At 33.0% G+C, this 17,030-nt stretch overlaps 2 protein-coding genes across 3 annotated transcripts in view; one reads left to right on the top strand and one right to left on the bottom strand.

Moving 5' to 3' along the window:
* Positions 1 to 17,030, bottom strand: part of LOC111147563 (SPT3 homolog, SAGA and STAGA complex component) — a 517,332-nt gene that overhangs the window by 450,422 nt on the left and 49,880 nt on the right. The window lies entirely within an intron of this gene.
* Positions 15,991 to 17,030, top strand: part of LOC111147562 (runt related transcription factor 2) — a 206,863-nt gene continuing 205,823 nt past the window's right edge. The window contains 1 exon segment of the mRNA XM_022503664.1: positions 15,991 to 16,063. Coding sequence (XP_022359372.1) covers positions 16,006 to 16,063 — 58 coding nt within the window. The 5' untranslated portion in view covers positions 15,991 to 16,005.

Raw genomic sequence — 17,030 nt, 5'->3', positions numbered from 1 at the left:
TCCTGATTAACCTCTACCTGTCTACCTTTCCAGACTCTTCTCTAGCCATTTTGCACCCAACTTTTGCCCCAACATCTTAAAATTGAGTGCAACTCACAAAATGCTGCATGTTGTTCCATGTGATCTTGGCCCTTAACATTCCATTTCGTATTCCCCTCCTCTTGCCTTTCCTACCTACAGGTGTTGAGTCAACTCCTAACAGTCCTTCAAATTCAGCTAATTTTCACCCATTGAGTAACTTTCACTGAATCCTGCAGTCTGACTGAAATTATTTTCCACCACTACCTAGCACCATGTTTATGTGTCACAGTATTCAACACACAGTATTACATTCAAAAACTTCTTTGTGTGCTCCAAATAGTTTCTTCAATATAAATTTGTTTCACTTGCAAACTATGCTTTAACTCTGTAGTCCCAGCACTAACACAGAGCTTAATACCCTTCCTGAAGATAAGAAAAAAGCTAAACAAACTGAAAATCAACCACTCTTCTTAAATCCATCAGAGAATTGAGGTCACAGGGCAAACCAGTGTGGTAAACAGAGGAGACAGACAAATGAACACAAAGAGTTACAGCTCCCAAGAAGCAGAACCCGTAACTGGAACCAGGTAGGAACACTTAAAGGGTAAGTATTCATTAATTGCTAAAGATTAAGCATGGACTAGCAAGAAAGACAAAAACTCAAAGTAGTCCAGCCTCGGGGCAGGGGTGGTGGCGCGGGGAGGGGGCACATTGGCTAGACTGCTGTGTTTTACCTTCCACAAACCCACCATGTTCTCATGGTGAATACCAAGGAAAAATCCCCTCCAGGAGGGGAAAGAAGAAAGTAATCGTTTTTTAAAAAATTCCAGGGTACGTTGTTCTACTGAACAAAAGCCCTTAGAGGGAACTATTTACCAAAATCTAACCAACCTGCATTACACCAAAAACCAACTCCCCTAGAGAGAGGAAAACACTCAACATCAGCATCCACTAGAGTTTTTGGAATGGGAGAAGGGAAATATTCAACTCCAGCCTCATCTAGCCTTACATATGGGGGAAAAAATACTCAACCCCTATTCCTCTAGCCTTCCGATTTAACCCAGTGTGATGTGAGGAGAGAGGGGATGAGAATAAGAGAAGCACTTACGAAAGTCACAAGCTCACTAAAAGACTAAAAACTAAGCACAGGATTATACTACACTTCCCCTCTGCCACCCCTTCTACCACATCAATCAGCTTCTTCCACAATAAGAGTAGAGCTGTAAGACCCAAAACTCTCAGACTCTACTTAAGAAGGAGTCTTGAGGGAACCCCAACAACCACAGGAAAAAGAAAAACAGGGACACGAGAAAACTTCTGTCTTTGACACTATGGCCACATCAACAGCAAACAGAGCCTAACTCCTAGCCAGATAAACACAGAAACTTCACACTGAAGGCCTACCTACCATTTCTTTTATCAGATATATCACATCTGACTTTCAACAAGAAAATTACAAGACATTCTAATTAGGCAACACACCAATCTGAAGAGTTAAAGCAAGAATCAGATGTAGACTCAGATATGGTGGAAATTTAAAAATCATAATGAAATTTACATTAACAACGACTAGTATGCTAAAGGCTATAATGGAACAAATGGACATCAAGTGAGAACATGGGTAATGTAAGCAAAGAGAAGAAAACACTAAATAAATAAATAAATAATTTTAAAAGAAAGGCTAAAACCATAAAATCAAACCACTGTAAAAATAAAATGAATGGGCTCACCAGTAGATTAAACATGGTAGAGGAAACAATCACAAAGCTTGAAGATATGTCAAAAAACTTAAAAAATTTAAAGGTGAAAAGGTAAAAGAATAAAAAAGACAGAAAAGAATATTCAAGAACTGTGGGAAAACTGCCCAAAAAGTAACATACATGTAATGGTACTACCAAAAGGAGAGGAAAAGTAAAGAAACAGTTGAAGTAAAAATGGCTGGGAGTTTTCCAACATTAAGGAGGACAAACACCAAACCACAAATCATCGAAGTTCAGAGAACACCAAGCAGGATAAATACTGAAATACTGACACTGAGGCATATCATATTCACACTGTAGAAAATCAAATAGAAACTCTTGAAAGAAGCCAGAAAAATAAACACACACGCACACACACGCACAAAAACACAAAAATCTTACCTATAGGTCAAAGTAGGAATCACACTGGACTTCTCTTCAGAAACTAAGCAAGCAAGAAGAAATGAATGAAATATTTAAAGTGTTGAAAGAAAAAAAAAAAACTTAGAATTCTGTGTCCAGCAAAATTATTTTTCCAAAGTGGCAAACTAAAAACTCTCCCTCTCTCTCTCTCTCTCTCTTTCTCTCTCTCACACACACACACACACACACACTTTAGGCAATTCATTACCAGTAAACCTGCCTTGAAAAAATGTTAAAAGAAATTCTTCAAAGAAAATGAAAATGATATGTCAGAAACACAGATCTATATAAAGAAACAGTATCAGGCAAGGAATAAATAATTATTAATTATTTACTGATCTAACAAGTAACAGCTTGGTCAAAATAACAACAACAATATACTCAATGATTATAGCTTATAGATAAATGAAGTGAATGACAACAAAGCTTTATAAAGGAGGGAATAATCTTTCATAAGGTACTTGCACTACGTGTAAAGCCACATATTGTTATTTCAAACTGGAGTTGGATTAGTTTTAAGTGTATATTAGAGCAACCACTAAAAAAAGTTTTTACAAAAAGTAAAGTTATTTGATATGTTAAAGGAGAAAAGAAAATGTAATCATATAAAATGCTCAATTAACACTAGGAAAAAAATTTAAAAGTGGGAGAGTTACAAGGGCAATATTAGACAACAGCTACAAATAGGGCAGATCTTAATCCAACTATAGTCAATAAACACAAGGGCCAAAGACAAAGTCTTAAAAGAAGTTTAAAAATATTTCAGACTAAATGAAAAGGAAAATAAAACCCATCAAAATTTGTGGATGCATAAAAAGAAGTGTTTAGAGGGACTGATCACATTGTGTGCATATATCAGAAATGAAGAAAAATCTAAAATCAATAATCTATACTTCCACTTTAGCAAAATAGATAAAGGACAACTTAAACTCAAAATTGGAAGAAGAAATAATAAAATTTCAAACCAAAATTAAAGCAATTAAAAATGAGAAATCAATAAAACTAATGAAACTAGAAGCTGGATTTTTGAAAAAAAAATAGTAAATTTATAAACCTCTAGCCAGATTAAGAACCAAAGAAGATATAAATTACATGGGAAATGAAAGAGGGAATATCACTACTTATCCCATAGACATTTAAAGGATAACAAGGGAACACTAAAAACAACTCCATGCCCCAAATTTGAAAACGCAGACAAAACAGACCAATTCCTTGAAAGACATAGCTACCAAAACTTAAAGAGAAGCAGATAACCTGATTAAGTCTATATATTTTTTCAGAATTGAATAAGTAATAACCTTCCAAAACAGAAAGCACAGGCCAGGACAGCTTCACTGGCAAACAATTCTCTACAATTCTCTACAGTCTCATCCAGAGAGAGCACTTCTTATTCATTCTCTGAGGCTAGCCTCACCCTTACACCAAAAGCAGACAACGACATTACAAGTAAGGAAAAATACAAAATAGTATCTTCCATGAACAGGGATGCAAAAAAAAAAAAAAGTCCTCCAAAAAATATTAGCAAGTCCAATCCAATAATGTATAAAAAATAATTATATCCTATGATGAAATAGGATTTTTTTCTAGGCATGAAAGGCTCATTCAACATTTGAAACTCAACTGATATAATCCATCACATTAACAGGCTAATGAAGAAAGAGCATATGTTCCTTTCAATAGATAAGGAAAAAGCATCTGACAAAATTCAACACCATTCACGATAAGGAACATTGGCAAAAAACCTACAGCTAATGTCATACCTAAAGGTGACAAACTAGATGCTTTCCTAGTAAGATGAGTAACAAGGCAAGAATATCTCTTTCACCATTCTTATTCAACATCATACTAGAAGTTCTGGCTGATACAATAAGCCAAGGAAAGAAAATAAAGGGAATGAAGATTGGAAAGAAATAAAACTGTCTCCTCACACATTACATGAACATCTATGCAGAAAATCATAAAAAAAACAACAAAACACTCCCAGAAACAATAGGTAATTAATAGCAAGGCTTCAGAATACAAGATCAATATATGAAAACCAATTACTTTCCTAAATACCAGCAATCAATAACTGAAATTTGAAACTAAAAAAAAAATTATACTGGTCTAAAAAATGAATATTTAGTTATTAATCTAACAAAAATACATAGAAGATTCAAGGAGGTAAACTAGAAAACTGATGAGTGTGATCAATTTAGACCTAGATCTAGATAAATGTTTTCAGTGACCAGAAGAAAACATCATTAAGATGTCAGTTTTCTGCAACTGGATCTACAGATTCAAAGCAATCCCTATGAAAATCCCAACAAGTTACTTTATGGAGAACCAATATTCTATCACTGTAACATAATAAAGCTATATTATTCAAGCCAGTGTGGTTTTGGCAAAAGAGCAGACATCTAAGTCAATGGAACAGAACAGAGAGTCCAGAAAAAGATCCACATAAATATAGTCAACTGATCTTTGTCAAAAGCTTGAACAACTGCTGGAATGACTGACCAGTCAATGTAAGAAAAATTAACAACTCAAGTGTCCATCAACCAATATCTGTATAAACAAAATGTGGCATATACAAAGAACTCTTAAAGAACTGAATATAAAATAATAAATTAAAAGTAGAAAAAATACTTAACAGATACCTCCCAAAGAAGATATATACAAGCAAATAAGCATATGAAAAGACGTTGAATATCATTTGTCATTGAGGAACTGCAAAATTAAACAACGAGGTGGTACCATTATACATCTATTAGAATGGCTAAACTCAAAACACAACAGCCAACGCTGACAACAATGTGGAACAGGAGCTCTCACTCATTACAAGTAGGACTGCAAAATGACACAGCCACTTTGGACAATTTGACAATTTCTTACAAGGTTAAACCTTTGGTTTGGTTAGGTCTTACCAAACAATTTAGCAATCACATTCCTAAGTATTTACCCAAAAGAGCTGAAAACTTTTATCTACACACAAACCTGTACTCTTTATTCATAATTGACAGAAACTAGAAGCAAACAAGATGTCCTTCTACAGTTGAACGGATAAACTGTGGTACATTCATACAATGAAGTATTATTCAGCAGTAAAAAGAAATCAGCGATTAAACCACAAAAAAGACATGGCCTCTTAAATCCATATTGCTAAGTGAAACAATCCTGTCTGAAAAGACTGTATTCTGTATGATTCCAACTATATAATATTTTTTTAAGATTTTATTTATTTATTTGACAGAGATCACAAGTAGGCAAGGAGGCAGACAGAGAGAGAGAGAGGGAAGCAGGCTCCCCGCTAAGCAGAGAGCCCGATGTGGGGCTCAACCCCAGGACCCCGGGACCATGACCTGAGCCGAAGGCAGAGGCTTTAACCCACTGAGCCACCGAGGCGCCCCCCAACTATATAATATTTTGAAAAAGACTACACACACTATAGAGACAGTAAAAAGGCCAGTATCTAAAATGGATAAGATGCTAAATTTTATGTTATGTGTATTTAATCAAAATTTTATGGAGATTTTTTAGGAAAAACTATTCTGTTGGATACTATAATATATATATAATGTAATATACACAAAATTACACATTTAATAAAACCTATAGAACTGCACAACATAAAGAATAACCCCTAATGTAAACTACTGAATTAAAAAAAATGTATCAGTATCAGTTCATTAACTGTAACAAACACAGAATACCAATGTAAGATGTTGATAGTAAGGGAAATGGGGCTTGGGGAAGGAAAGAGGGTATATATGGAAACTCTGTGCTTACTACTCAATTTTTCTGTGAAATTGAAACTGCTCTAAAAAAAAGCTATTAATTTTTTTAAAGTTTTTTTGACACTTTTCAGTATTAAACTTGATAAAGATTTCATGCAATAAAGGACTACAAAGAAATGCTGCCACATGTATCAGTAATACTGAATAATCCATAAGTTATTTCAGAAATATGCAATCTTTAGGATACTTAATTTGAAAAAAAAAAAGATAGCTAAAAAACAAACAAAAGTCCTAGATATTTAAAATAGCGCAAAAGAAATAGCAAAATATAATAAGTAATTCTTCATTTAACCACTAATCCTTAGGCCAGGTTTTATTCTTCAAAGGTTAATTTTCCTAATAAATGCATATTATGATTTTAAATGACAAAACTATTTTTTATTAACTTTAGATGAAAATATTCCCTATGTAAATTTTAAATATTTATCTTTTTAAATAAAGTATACTTAATAAAATGTTCCTCCTGTCTATTAGTTTATGAAATTGCTGTAAAAACAGTATTACCTTTTAAAATCCATTAAGGTAAACTTCTTTAAAAAAATAATAATAATAAATAAATAAAATATATTAAGGTAGATAGGACAGTATGAACTCACATTAATGACCCTGGATGATGCTTTTTGAGTCTCTAAATATTGAATTTTTATGCTCATTGCCAGATAGGCTATTCTTATTACTTATAATGATTTGTGTGTCTTTTTTATAATTAAGTATTGGAGAAGGGGAAAAGTGTAAAAGCAGTCATGTTAAAACTTTATCAAAAATGAGGGCAAAGAGGCAGAATCCCTGTTTATTAACTAGAATAGCATAGATTCAGAGCTTCTTTTAAGGAAGAAAGATGGGTGGAAGGTTGCTCCTTTGTGATGAAATTATATGAGGTCTATGTAATAATAATTTTTCAACTGTCTAATCCTTAGCTATGTGTGTAATAACTGGAATTGCTTAAAATGCTAATGGATAAAATAAGGTGTTTAACAACTGAATTGCAAACTTTTGCTTAAAGCTATCTCATTTCTTTTTTTTTTTTTTTAAGATTTTTATTTATTTATTTGACAGAGATCACAAGTAGGCAGAGAGGCAGGCAGAGAGAGAGGAAGGAAAGCAGGCTCCCCACTGAGCAGAGAGCCCGATGTGGGACTCCATCCCAGGACGCTGAGATCATGACCTGAGCCGAAGGCAGAGGCTTTAACCCACTGAGCCACCCAGGCGCCCCCAAAGCTATCTCATTTCTATACAGCTTATTATTTAAAACTTAAAATATTAATATACTACAGGTCTCAAATTCAGATCAGAACACGGATTCGTTTGCTCCTTATCAGTTTTTTAAAAAGGTACTTTTCCTGTTCAGTTGTCGTAATCAGCAGGAGCGGCCAATAAATAATACTCAGTCTACCTAATGTACATGAATCTTCAGAAAACGAATTTACTTTGGATATTATGTCCAATGATGGGTGCAATGAATGTTCTGGAGATTAATGCCAAAAATAATTAAGTCCTTTTCTACTCAGATTTAAATTCAAATATAAATGGAAAACAGGGAAAATAGCACATCACAATCACTAATAAATTACTTCACATTTTTCTTATTAATAATGAACTAGATAAATTAAAATTAAGATTTATGATAATTTGGAAATAGTCTACAATCAACATTTATTTGGATTCCAACCTTATCCCTAAAGAGATCTCAGGGTGCCTTATAAAACTATTTCCAATACATAATGATTATATGACCAAGATGAAAATGCAATGCTCAATTCAACACAGTTCCTAAGACCCATACCTGTGATCTTAACATAATAAACTAAAAACAGAACACAAAAACAAATTTTTATAAACAGTTTAAGAAGGAATTCCATTATAACATGTAAATTAAAAGTCTGATCATTATTTCAAACTTTTCTTGCCTGTTTTGCAAGAGGCTCTCCACTGGCCACAGATGCATGTCTACAAAGCATAGGCGGCAGGAGTGAGCAAATCTGGCACGCCAGTGCCTGCTTATATACAAAGCTGTACTAGAGCACAGCCATGCCCATTCATTCACTTACTGTCTAATTTACTTATCTGCTTTCACACTACAATGCAGAGTTGAGTAGTAGACAAAAACCCTATGGCCTACAAAGCCAAAAATATATTCTATCTGGCCCTCTACAGAAAAAACATACAGACGCCTGACAGGGTATTAACTAGTATGACACAGACTCCGGAGAAGTAATTTGCATATAGAGATAACAGGCTTCTGCTCATTAAAATACTTCTTGACAGAGTATAATTTAATAGCATGAACAAGTTAATAAGTCAGTACTTTCAAAATACCATTTCCAATTTATGTTTTCCATGTATAAACTTGTGAAAATTAGTTTTTTTACTGTGAATAGCATTTAAATGTAAAAAATAAAACTATAAACTAAAATCTTAAAATTGCTATGTATAGCCCAGGCTATTCATACTGACTCATTTTTTAAAAGGGACTATACAAATAAATAAAATTTCCCCAGCTATTTGATTTCAACTTGAAATCAAGTCCCTATACAACTTTTCCACAAAATGCTTCACCTTTCAGAACTATTTAAGGTGAAAGATAGTAAAATGAATGCCAGTATACCCTTTGCCTGGATTCACCAATTGTTAATATTCTGCCACATTTGCTTTGTGTATTTATTCGTGTTTGACTTCATGAAAATAACTCATTATGCACCTCTATTAAGAATAAGGGTATTTTCCTATATACATGCAATAGCATTATCACACTTTAAATAAATATTCCATAGTATCATCAATATCCAGGCCATACTGACGTTTCCACAAATATCCTACAAATGATTTATAAAGCTCTTTTTTAAACCCAGCATCCAATCAGGATCCACATACATAACCAATTGCTGAGAGGAAAGGGCCAAAGTTTTCTTTAAACAATCTTTTTGTGTATACTATGTTCTCTCTTCGTTCTATAAACTTGTTCTCTGGAAAAGCTGTAGGAACAATTTCCCCAGTACTTTCCTGGCAGAACCATTCAGCAGTGAAAGGGTATCGTGATAATAGTGGGAGGAAATTAAATTTCCAATTATCTTGGTAGATGCTATTTTCCCTATGAAAATATCTAGAATGAAACAGTAATCTTACCTTATAGTTGGTTACAATTTTTGAATATACCTAACCAACATTCAGTGATCATCAAGTCAAAAATCTTATGACCAATTACCTGCTAGGACTCAAGAATTTTTAATATTGTCTCTAATAATAAGAATTATGAGTAATTATCCAAATCGCCATTTTATAAAAAGAAACAACATTTTATAAAAGTCTAAAAGAGTGCTTTAACTGGTCACTTTGTTGCCAGTTTCAGAAGACTAAACATACTCTTTTGTAAATGTATAGTCAATTTTATATAGTTTACTAAAATGAATAAAGTTTTAATCATTCCATAAAACTAGATAGCTTACATATTATGCCTATGCATTTAGAAGCTGACTTTTGGCAATTTGTTTCAATGCTTTCAAGCTTTTACTAAAGTGTAAAACATTTGAATGATGCCTTATTATATCAATATTATAAAACTATGTACTTCTGAACAACAAGAACCACAAATTTTTTCTTACTACTAACGTAATTAAGGTATATGAATAATTTAAGATTTTTCCATAATTTATTTAATCTTAAAGTTCAAACTAGAGCAATTTTTGATTACCAAACTTTCTGAGAAATTGAGATTTCCAATGGGAATACTGTCAAATTTATAAAAACAAAACAAAAAAAATCAGTATTCTAAGTGATCCATTTTCAATATATTTTCTACACTGTTAATTATGGCTGAATGCAGGAGTATTTTCCAGTGTAAATTACACACAAAGCTTAACAAAGATAGATCTAAATCTACAATCGCCTTTACTGAAACCAGTGAAAAATCTATACACAGCAATGAAATTGGCATGCAAATAAAAGAACTGTCAAGACAAGTATCCCTAAAAATAAGCCTACAATAACTATTTTAAAGACTGTGTGTGGTCTCACCCATATATTTTGGCAAGATGCACTTTCTCCAACCGCAGCTAGATTCATCCAAAAGCAGTGGCACTGGAGAGCCTCTGTCTCACCTGTCAAAGTTGAAGAACGTTGTTCCAAAGACCACCATGCGTCCATGGAGAAAAGCCACAGTACTACAGCTGTTATTGATAAGCCCTCTCTAAAGGAGAAAATACTAAACAATTAAGCAAATCATCCTTAACAGAGATGCAGACAAACAATTTATTAATGTTCAAATGATGAGAAGACAAATACCATGCCCGGTATGAAACAGAGACAATTTCATACACTGGAATACTAAGAGGGGATCTTTCATAAGTAACATTAGCTTGATAGTCTATTATCTCTCTCTGATAAAATTTCTATACATTATCAATTCAAAACCCTATTATGTTCCCGTATTTAAATCTTACAAAACCTCCCTTATAAAACCTCCAAATTCATCTAAATTTCTAAGGTCCTAAATCCATCAAAATTGCTAAAGTCTGACAGCTAAGAGCAGAGATGATTAAGATTTATAAACAGAAACCCTAAGTATATTGAAACCTGATTTTTTAAGAAGATATCCTAATATCTTTATCAACCACATTATAAAAGCAGTTTACATTTTTGCTTTAAACTAACCTCTCTATGGGAAAGCATATGGACTGATCAGGTAAGCTATAGGTAGGTTAATAAAAAGAAACAACAAGAAAAACAATTACTTTGAAAAGAAATATGCCTCAGTGGACAACTGAAGTCCCAACCTAAGCCCCAGTTCAAACCTGGCAATAAAAAACAACTTAAAACAAAATGTAAAAAAATACACCTGGTTAGATTAAAAGTTTAAATAATCATGACAAATATATCTCATAATTAACTTATTTTTCCTACTAGATAATGTCCTTTTAACCCTTTTTAATACGGCAACAACTCAATTGAAAAAGAAAGCAGGTGTCGTTTTGTGCCTTTTTCAAGAAAGTTAATACCCAAAAGGTTCTCATTATAAGACAGTTTCACCTACAACCAAGTCTCACTGTACAAAGGCCAAGTTACCACAGGGCTCCAATGTATTATATGATGTCCCACGGTTTCACTTACTATATTCTCCAAGTACAAAGGTTCCAAAGAGATTAGTTTCACTTTTCCCTAGATATATTTAGTGCATTAACTAGTACAGTTGGGATATTATTTTTCTTTGGTTTTGTCAGTAGCATGTTTGATATAAATTTTATTAAGTGGTAGTATATGTAACATTGCATTGTGGGTAGTAGTTTCCTGCTTTAGCCTAGCCACATCCTCAGCTGTCATATGAGCATATTTCCCATATTTTCTGCAAGTTCTCGCCTTTTTTTTCTTCTTAGAAAAATGACAGCATTAGAAGACGAACTGTCCTAATAATTATAAGAAATATGAATTATTTATACAACTATATTAAATGTAGTATGGACCACTCTATACTTCAAAGAACAAAGGGGGGATAAGGAATACTCATAATTAAAGTGTTAAACTCATGTGAAACAATGAGTCACAAGTAAATTAACACAGAGGAAGGAATTAAAAACTATTAAAAGAAAGAAAATCTCTAATCAAATGCCAATACCATCCAACAAATGAGGTGTACTATATCGGTATAGAACAATGATTTGCCTTGAATGCTAGAGGCTTCAAAGCCACCAGGTCTTCATTAGTTTAGATTAATGTCAGTATCCCCTACTAGAACCTTAAGAATCTACTTTGAGACTTTGTAGAAATATCAAAACAGAGAAAGAGAAAGCAAAAAAAAAAAAAAAAAAAAAAAGAAAAGAAAAGAAAAGAAAAAAGAGAAAGAAAGAAAGAAAAGCCTGGAGGATAAAGGGAGGAAAGAAGGGGGAAAGAAGAGAGAAATGAGGGGGAGAGAGAAAGTTAAGTATTTTCTGTTTTGGGATCCAATTTCCACATAATTTCACTTTAGACAGATAGTTGCTAATACTAACCAAATGAAGTTGTTCAAACCATTATGGACATGGTATTGCTTTGGGTTTTTACATAATTTAATAAAGACAAACTGAGGGGGGGGGGAAACAACAGAAAAAAATACTCTCATTACAAAAAGTACCACAAAATAACACCCTGTACAAACACACAAAACCATACACGTGCATGAAGTTGTATACACGAACATATACTTCCATTAAAATGAGGAAGTGAAATTAATCTCTCATAATCATAATTTAAAGCATTAGTAAAATTATACATACCTTACTAATATAAAAATTTTTCAAACTATCAACATAAGGCCCAATAAATGTTACGTAAAGTTAAACAGCTATACATCAGATCCAAAAAAAACTGTCAGAAAAAAATGATCACAAACCAACTTGAAACAAGAGATTAAGAAAGTTCCTTATAAAACCACACAATCAGTGAGAACATTTTAAGCCAAATCAGGATTTCTACAATTTACAAAATTCCTACACCAAACCATTTGCTTCTATTGTTTTCAATTAAAAGAAAAATAGAGGAGTAGTAAATAGAAGTTTAAAACAATCTCCCCCCAAAAAACCACACACACACACACATACACACACATAGAAATGAGCACAAGAGTGATATTAATAAAACTACTCTATTCAAATAGGACAGTTCAGAAAATAAAAAAAAATTCAAAGTATCAATGAAGATATATGTAGCATTTAAAACACTTTTACAGCATATAATATAAAAAGTTCAACTTATGTTGACAAATTTATTAAATACAAGGTAACAGGGAAGCAAGATAATTGCTTTACTTTCTGAAACTGAGATTTCAAGTTCAAAGCTGTATTTCATTTCCATGGCATTAACGTATGTAATTTATACAACCGACCTAAACTTGTTACTTACTTCAACACAGCAAATACTAACATAACCCCATAAAGGATGGAATTTTGAGGATCTACAGTTTCCATTTCTAATTTTAAGCATAGTATAAATCCATAATCAAGAGCTTTACTTGCAGTAACCTATGAGTCAGTCTCTTCATCACATGTAGTATTATTTCTAATGAAACAAACTGTCAGTTATCAAATGTGCACCAGTTACCGCTGTTGTTTAAAATGTTTACCACAAAGTAATATTTGCTCTAATGAGGATATATTTTAAATTTAGGGAAAAAAGCATGTGGATAATAAGTATACCAACTTTAAAGCACATGACTTCTCTTTCTCCTGCCAGAATTTGATGGACCTCATGGGAAAAGAAAGGGCACAATCAACAATATCTATTAAACTCTTATGCAATAAGAGCATCCAGACCAAAAAATTACATACAGGACAGTTACCTGCAAAAAGAGAACAAGCAGTTAAAAGACACACAGATGTTAAAAACTGTTCAAATACATATATAAGTCAATTTGGAGGGCCAAAGTTCGCTTAATAAAAAAAATAATAATAATAAGGGGCAAATACTTAGCAAAAAGTTGGGGTTATAAGATGTCAAAGAAGCCTTCCGCAAAAACTAAAAGTTCATTCTAAAAGAGGAAAAGCATTTACTTACCACACACACTATAACAGCTACCTAAATTTTTTTCAATTACCTGATTCTGCTATTGTATGTGCATATGGCACTATGTTTGGAAATTCCACAAATTATACAGACAAATCCCTCCTTTAACATTCTCTGGAAATTAATTCAAAATATAGATCACACTGGTACACCTTACTTATGAAAGAGAATAACTGAGTAGCTTACACATTAAATGAAAGTTTTTACTTTCCAATGTAAAACCTGTTTATACACACCATGAGGCATAATAAATCTGTTTTAAAATACACTAAAATGTATTTCTCGTTTTCTATCACTAAGAGTTTATTATGAAAAAGTTCTGGGCATTTGAACAATAAAGGACTGAAGTCATCTCTTGTCTTCCCAGTATATTCTGGGCACAAGAATTTTTTGTAAAGAAAGTTATGAATGTGTTTGTACATTTATCTTTAGTAAAAACCAAAAACAGATAATGAACTCTGCTAGGAAGATCAGAAGCGGGAATATTTTGGCTGTAACACCATCCTTAGTGTTTTCCAGCCCCAAACCCGTTATACACCCCAAATAATGTTTTGTAATTCTCTGTCTCCGCCCACCCTCCCAGTCATTTACTTCACGCCACTCCTAGTTACTATCACACTAGGAAGAAGTCTAACATGCAAATTCAGAGTGGCGTGGATAAATGGCAAAAAAAAAAAAAAAAAAAAAAAAAAAGTCTAGAAAATTGGTCTGTTCGGCTTTATAATTTTTGTTGAAAAATACCCCATCACTCTCAACTGATGAAAACAGGAAGCTCTATTCATAAATATGAAATTCTCTGCCTATGATATATAATCATCCTAATAAGAAAATGAGTTCTATACATACATGTCCAAAGGGGCAAAAAAGGAGATAGTTTCCCAAAGATGTTTCCAATTTTCTTCTGAATCAGAATTAGCAAATCGAGACGACTAACATACTCTGTCTGTGTGCATTATTCCTTACTACACACAGCATTTTGTAATTTATTTCAAAGCTTCTATTATAAACAAAAAATACAGCTTCTGTTAACCCACTCCATTCTGAGCTTATAAAGTCAGTAACATTGAACAATATAAGTTACAACATAAGAATTTTACTTTATAGATGTGTAAGATTTGCTATCAAAGGCTCTGTTAAAGTTAATATCCAAATAAAGTATTTAAAGAATTATATAAAATGAATACATTCCCTTGAAAAATAAAAATTACAAGCATAAAAAAAAAAAAAAACTAAGATTCATCCAATAAATTATGTCACAGTTCTTGCCATTCACTTTTATAAGATCCTCAAACTGGTCGTGAGGTAAACATATACATAATACAAAAGCTACTAATTACATTTAATCTTCATTGTAAGAGCCGGCATCTAATATTGATCATACATTAACTAGACAGACATGATTTAGTATTTGTAAAGGAATCTCCAGACTAACACTTTCATGACAGCCAATTACAGTCGAGCCCAGCAAGCAGTTTGCAACCAGACCTTAAGGAAGGTAAACTTTTTTACAATGAGTTACAGATTCACAAGTTTAAGGAGACAAGAAAAAGAAAAACAGAAGGACTCCAATCACCCAGCAAATATGAAGCAGACCCCAGAATGTGATACAATCCAAAGATGTAAATTATTGTAAATCATCACTGTTGTTCAGAATTTCACACAGCCTCTTGAGCCAATTTTGTTCTTTTCCACAGACACAATAATGAACCAAATAAAAGGAGGAGGAAAAAAAAGAAAAAAAAATGTGGGGGTCGGGGAATAGAAAGGAAAACCTTAACTGCAGAGTTCTGCTGTACAAATGCGTAACCTTACAGGAGTTTGGGTTCCTTCAGCATTTGTATTCTATCCAAATCCTCATGAGTCACAAAAATTAAAAAGCTATATCCTTCTGGATGCCAGGAAGGGCCTTACCACAAGCCTTTTGTCAGAGAGAGAGAAAGAGAGAGAGACAGTGAAAGAGAGAGAGCAAGAGCAAGGGGGGAAAAGCCACAGTGGTAGGCAGTCCCACTTTACTTTGAGTACTGTGAGGTCACAAACCACATGATTCTGTCTCTCCAGTAATAGTGCTTGCAAAAAAAAGGAGTTTTAAAGCTTTTGCTTTTTTGGATTGTGTGAATGCTTCATTCGCCTCACAAACAACCACAGAACCACAAGTGCGGTGCAAACTTTCTCCAGGAGGACAGCAAGAAGTCTCTGGTTTTTAAATGGTTAATCTCCGCAGGTCACTACCAGCCACCGAGACCAACAGAGTCAGTGAGTGCTCTCTAACCACAGTCTATGCAGTAATAGTAGGTCCTTCAAATATTTGCTCATTTTCTTTTTGTTTTGTTTCCTTGCTTTTCACATGTTACCAGCTACATAATTTCTTGACAGAAAAAAATAAATATAAAGTCTATGTACTCCAGGCATACTGTAAAACTAAAACAAGGTTTGGGTATGGTTTGTATTTTCAGTTTAAGGCTGCAAGCAGAATTTACAACAGAGTGTACAAGTTCTATCTGAAAAAAAAAGGAGGGACTATGGCATCAAACAGCCTCTTCAGCACAGTGACACCATGTCAGCAAAACTTCTTTTGGGGTAAGTGTTATCATATTTTAAAATCCTATAAGAGATGAACCTGTTAAACAAAAAGGTATGTTTCTTGGATAAATTGCTAGCTTTTCCGGGTAATGTTGTAGTATACTAAATATTATGATGATAATGCTATTTTGTTGCACTGAAAAATGAAAAATGAAAATGCTGTACTTATTTGCATTTGGCATCTGTAATTTATCTGCTTCTCGGAGTAATGACTTGAAATAGAAAAAATGACATTATGTTACAGTAGTCAAAATGTTTTCTAGAGCTGTAGAAATGAGGTAGTTAAAAACAGTAAAAGAAAGTTTTAATATTCTCATTAACCCTCACTGCAATAAAATAAGACTCTAAATTAATCAAAGTATTATGAAGTATTCACCCTGACAGCTCCCAATATTTGAGCAAACTTCAAAAAGGAAGCAATTTTACAAAATAACAGACCACAGAATTATCTCGACATTATGCTCTACCATTATGCTCTAGTGCAGAAATAAACCTGAAGTACAGTTAACATTTTACCCAGCTCAACTAAAAGAAATCTATTTGTAATTTTAAACTGCATCATAAGATAGATGCACAAGCTTGTTTCTAAACAACTTTATATAATTGAAGCATATATTCATATATAAACTTATAAACATGTGATAGCCATTTTTAAAAGATCTTTATAGTTATCCAGGACATCCAGGATATTAAAAAGTCCACAGAAGTCTTTGAAAACCTACACGCAATTATATTTTTCTATGTGATTTTAATTTTACATGTATACACTATTATCCACATGGAAAACTTGTTATAAACACACGGCAAACACTGAAATGTCTAGGATTCTTTTAATCATATTCTCGGACCTACCAAAATGAATAGCGTTTAGTCTCATGAAAAATAAAACTCTGTAAGGATACCCTGCATGATTTTAAAAAGCCATATCTATTAAATCATGCTGAACTTTGAAAGAAAACAGGCA

The sequence above is a fragment of the Enhydra lutris genome, unplaced genomic scaffold (assembly GCF_002288905.1).
Source record: "Enhydra lutris kenyoni isolate GAN:26980312 unplaced genomic scaffold, ASM228890v2 scaffoldscaffold17, whole genome shotgun sequence".
In the NCBI taxonomy this organism is placed as follows: Eukaryota; Metazoa; Chordata; class Mammalia; order Carnivora; family Mustelidae; genus Enhydra; species Enhydra lutris.
Note: the sequence above shows the minus strand (reverse complement) of the source record. Positions and strands in the feature narration are given on the sequence as shown.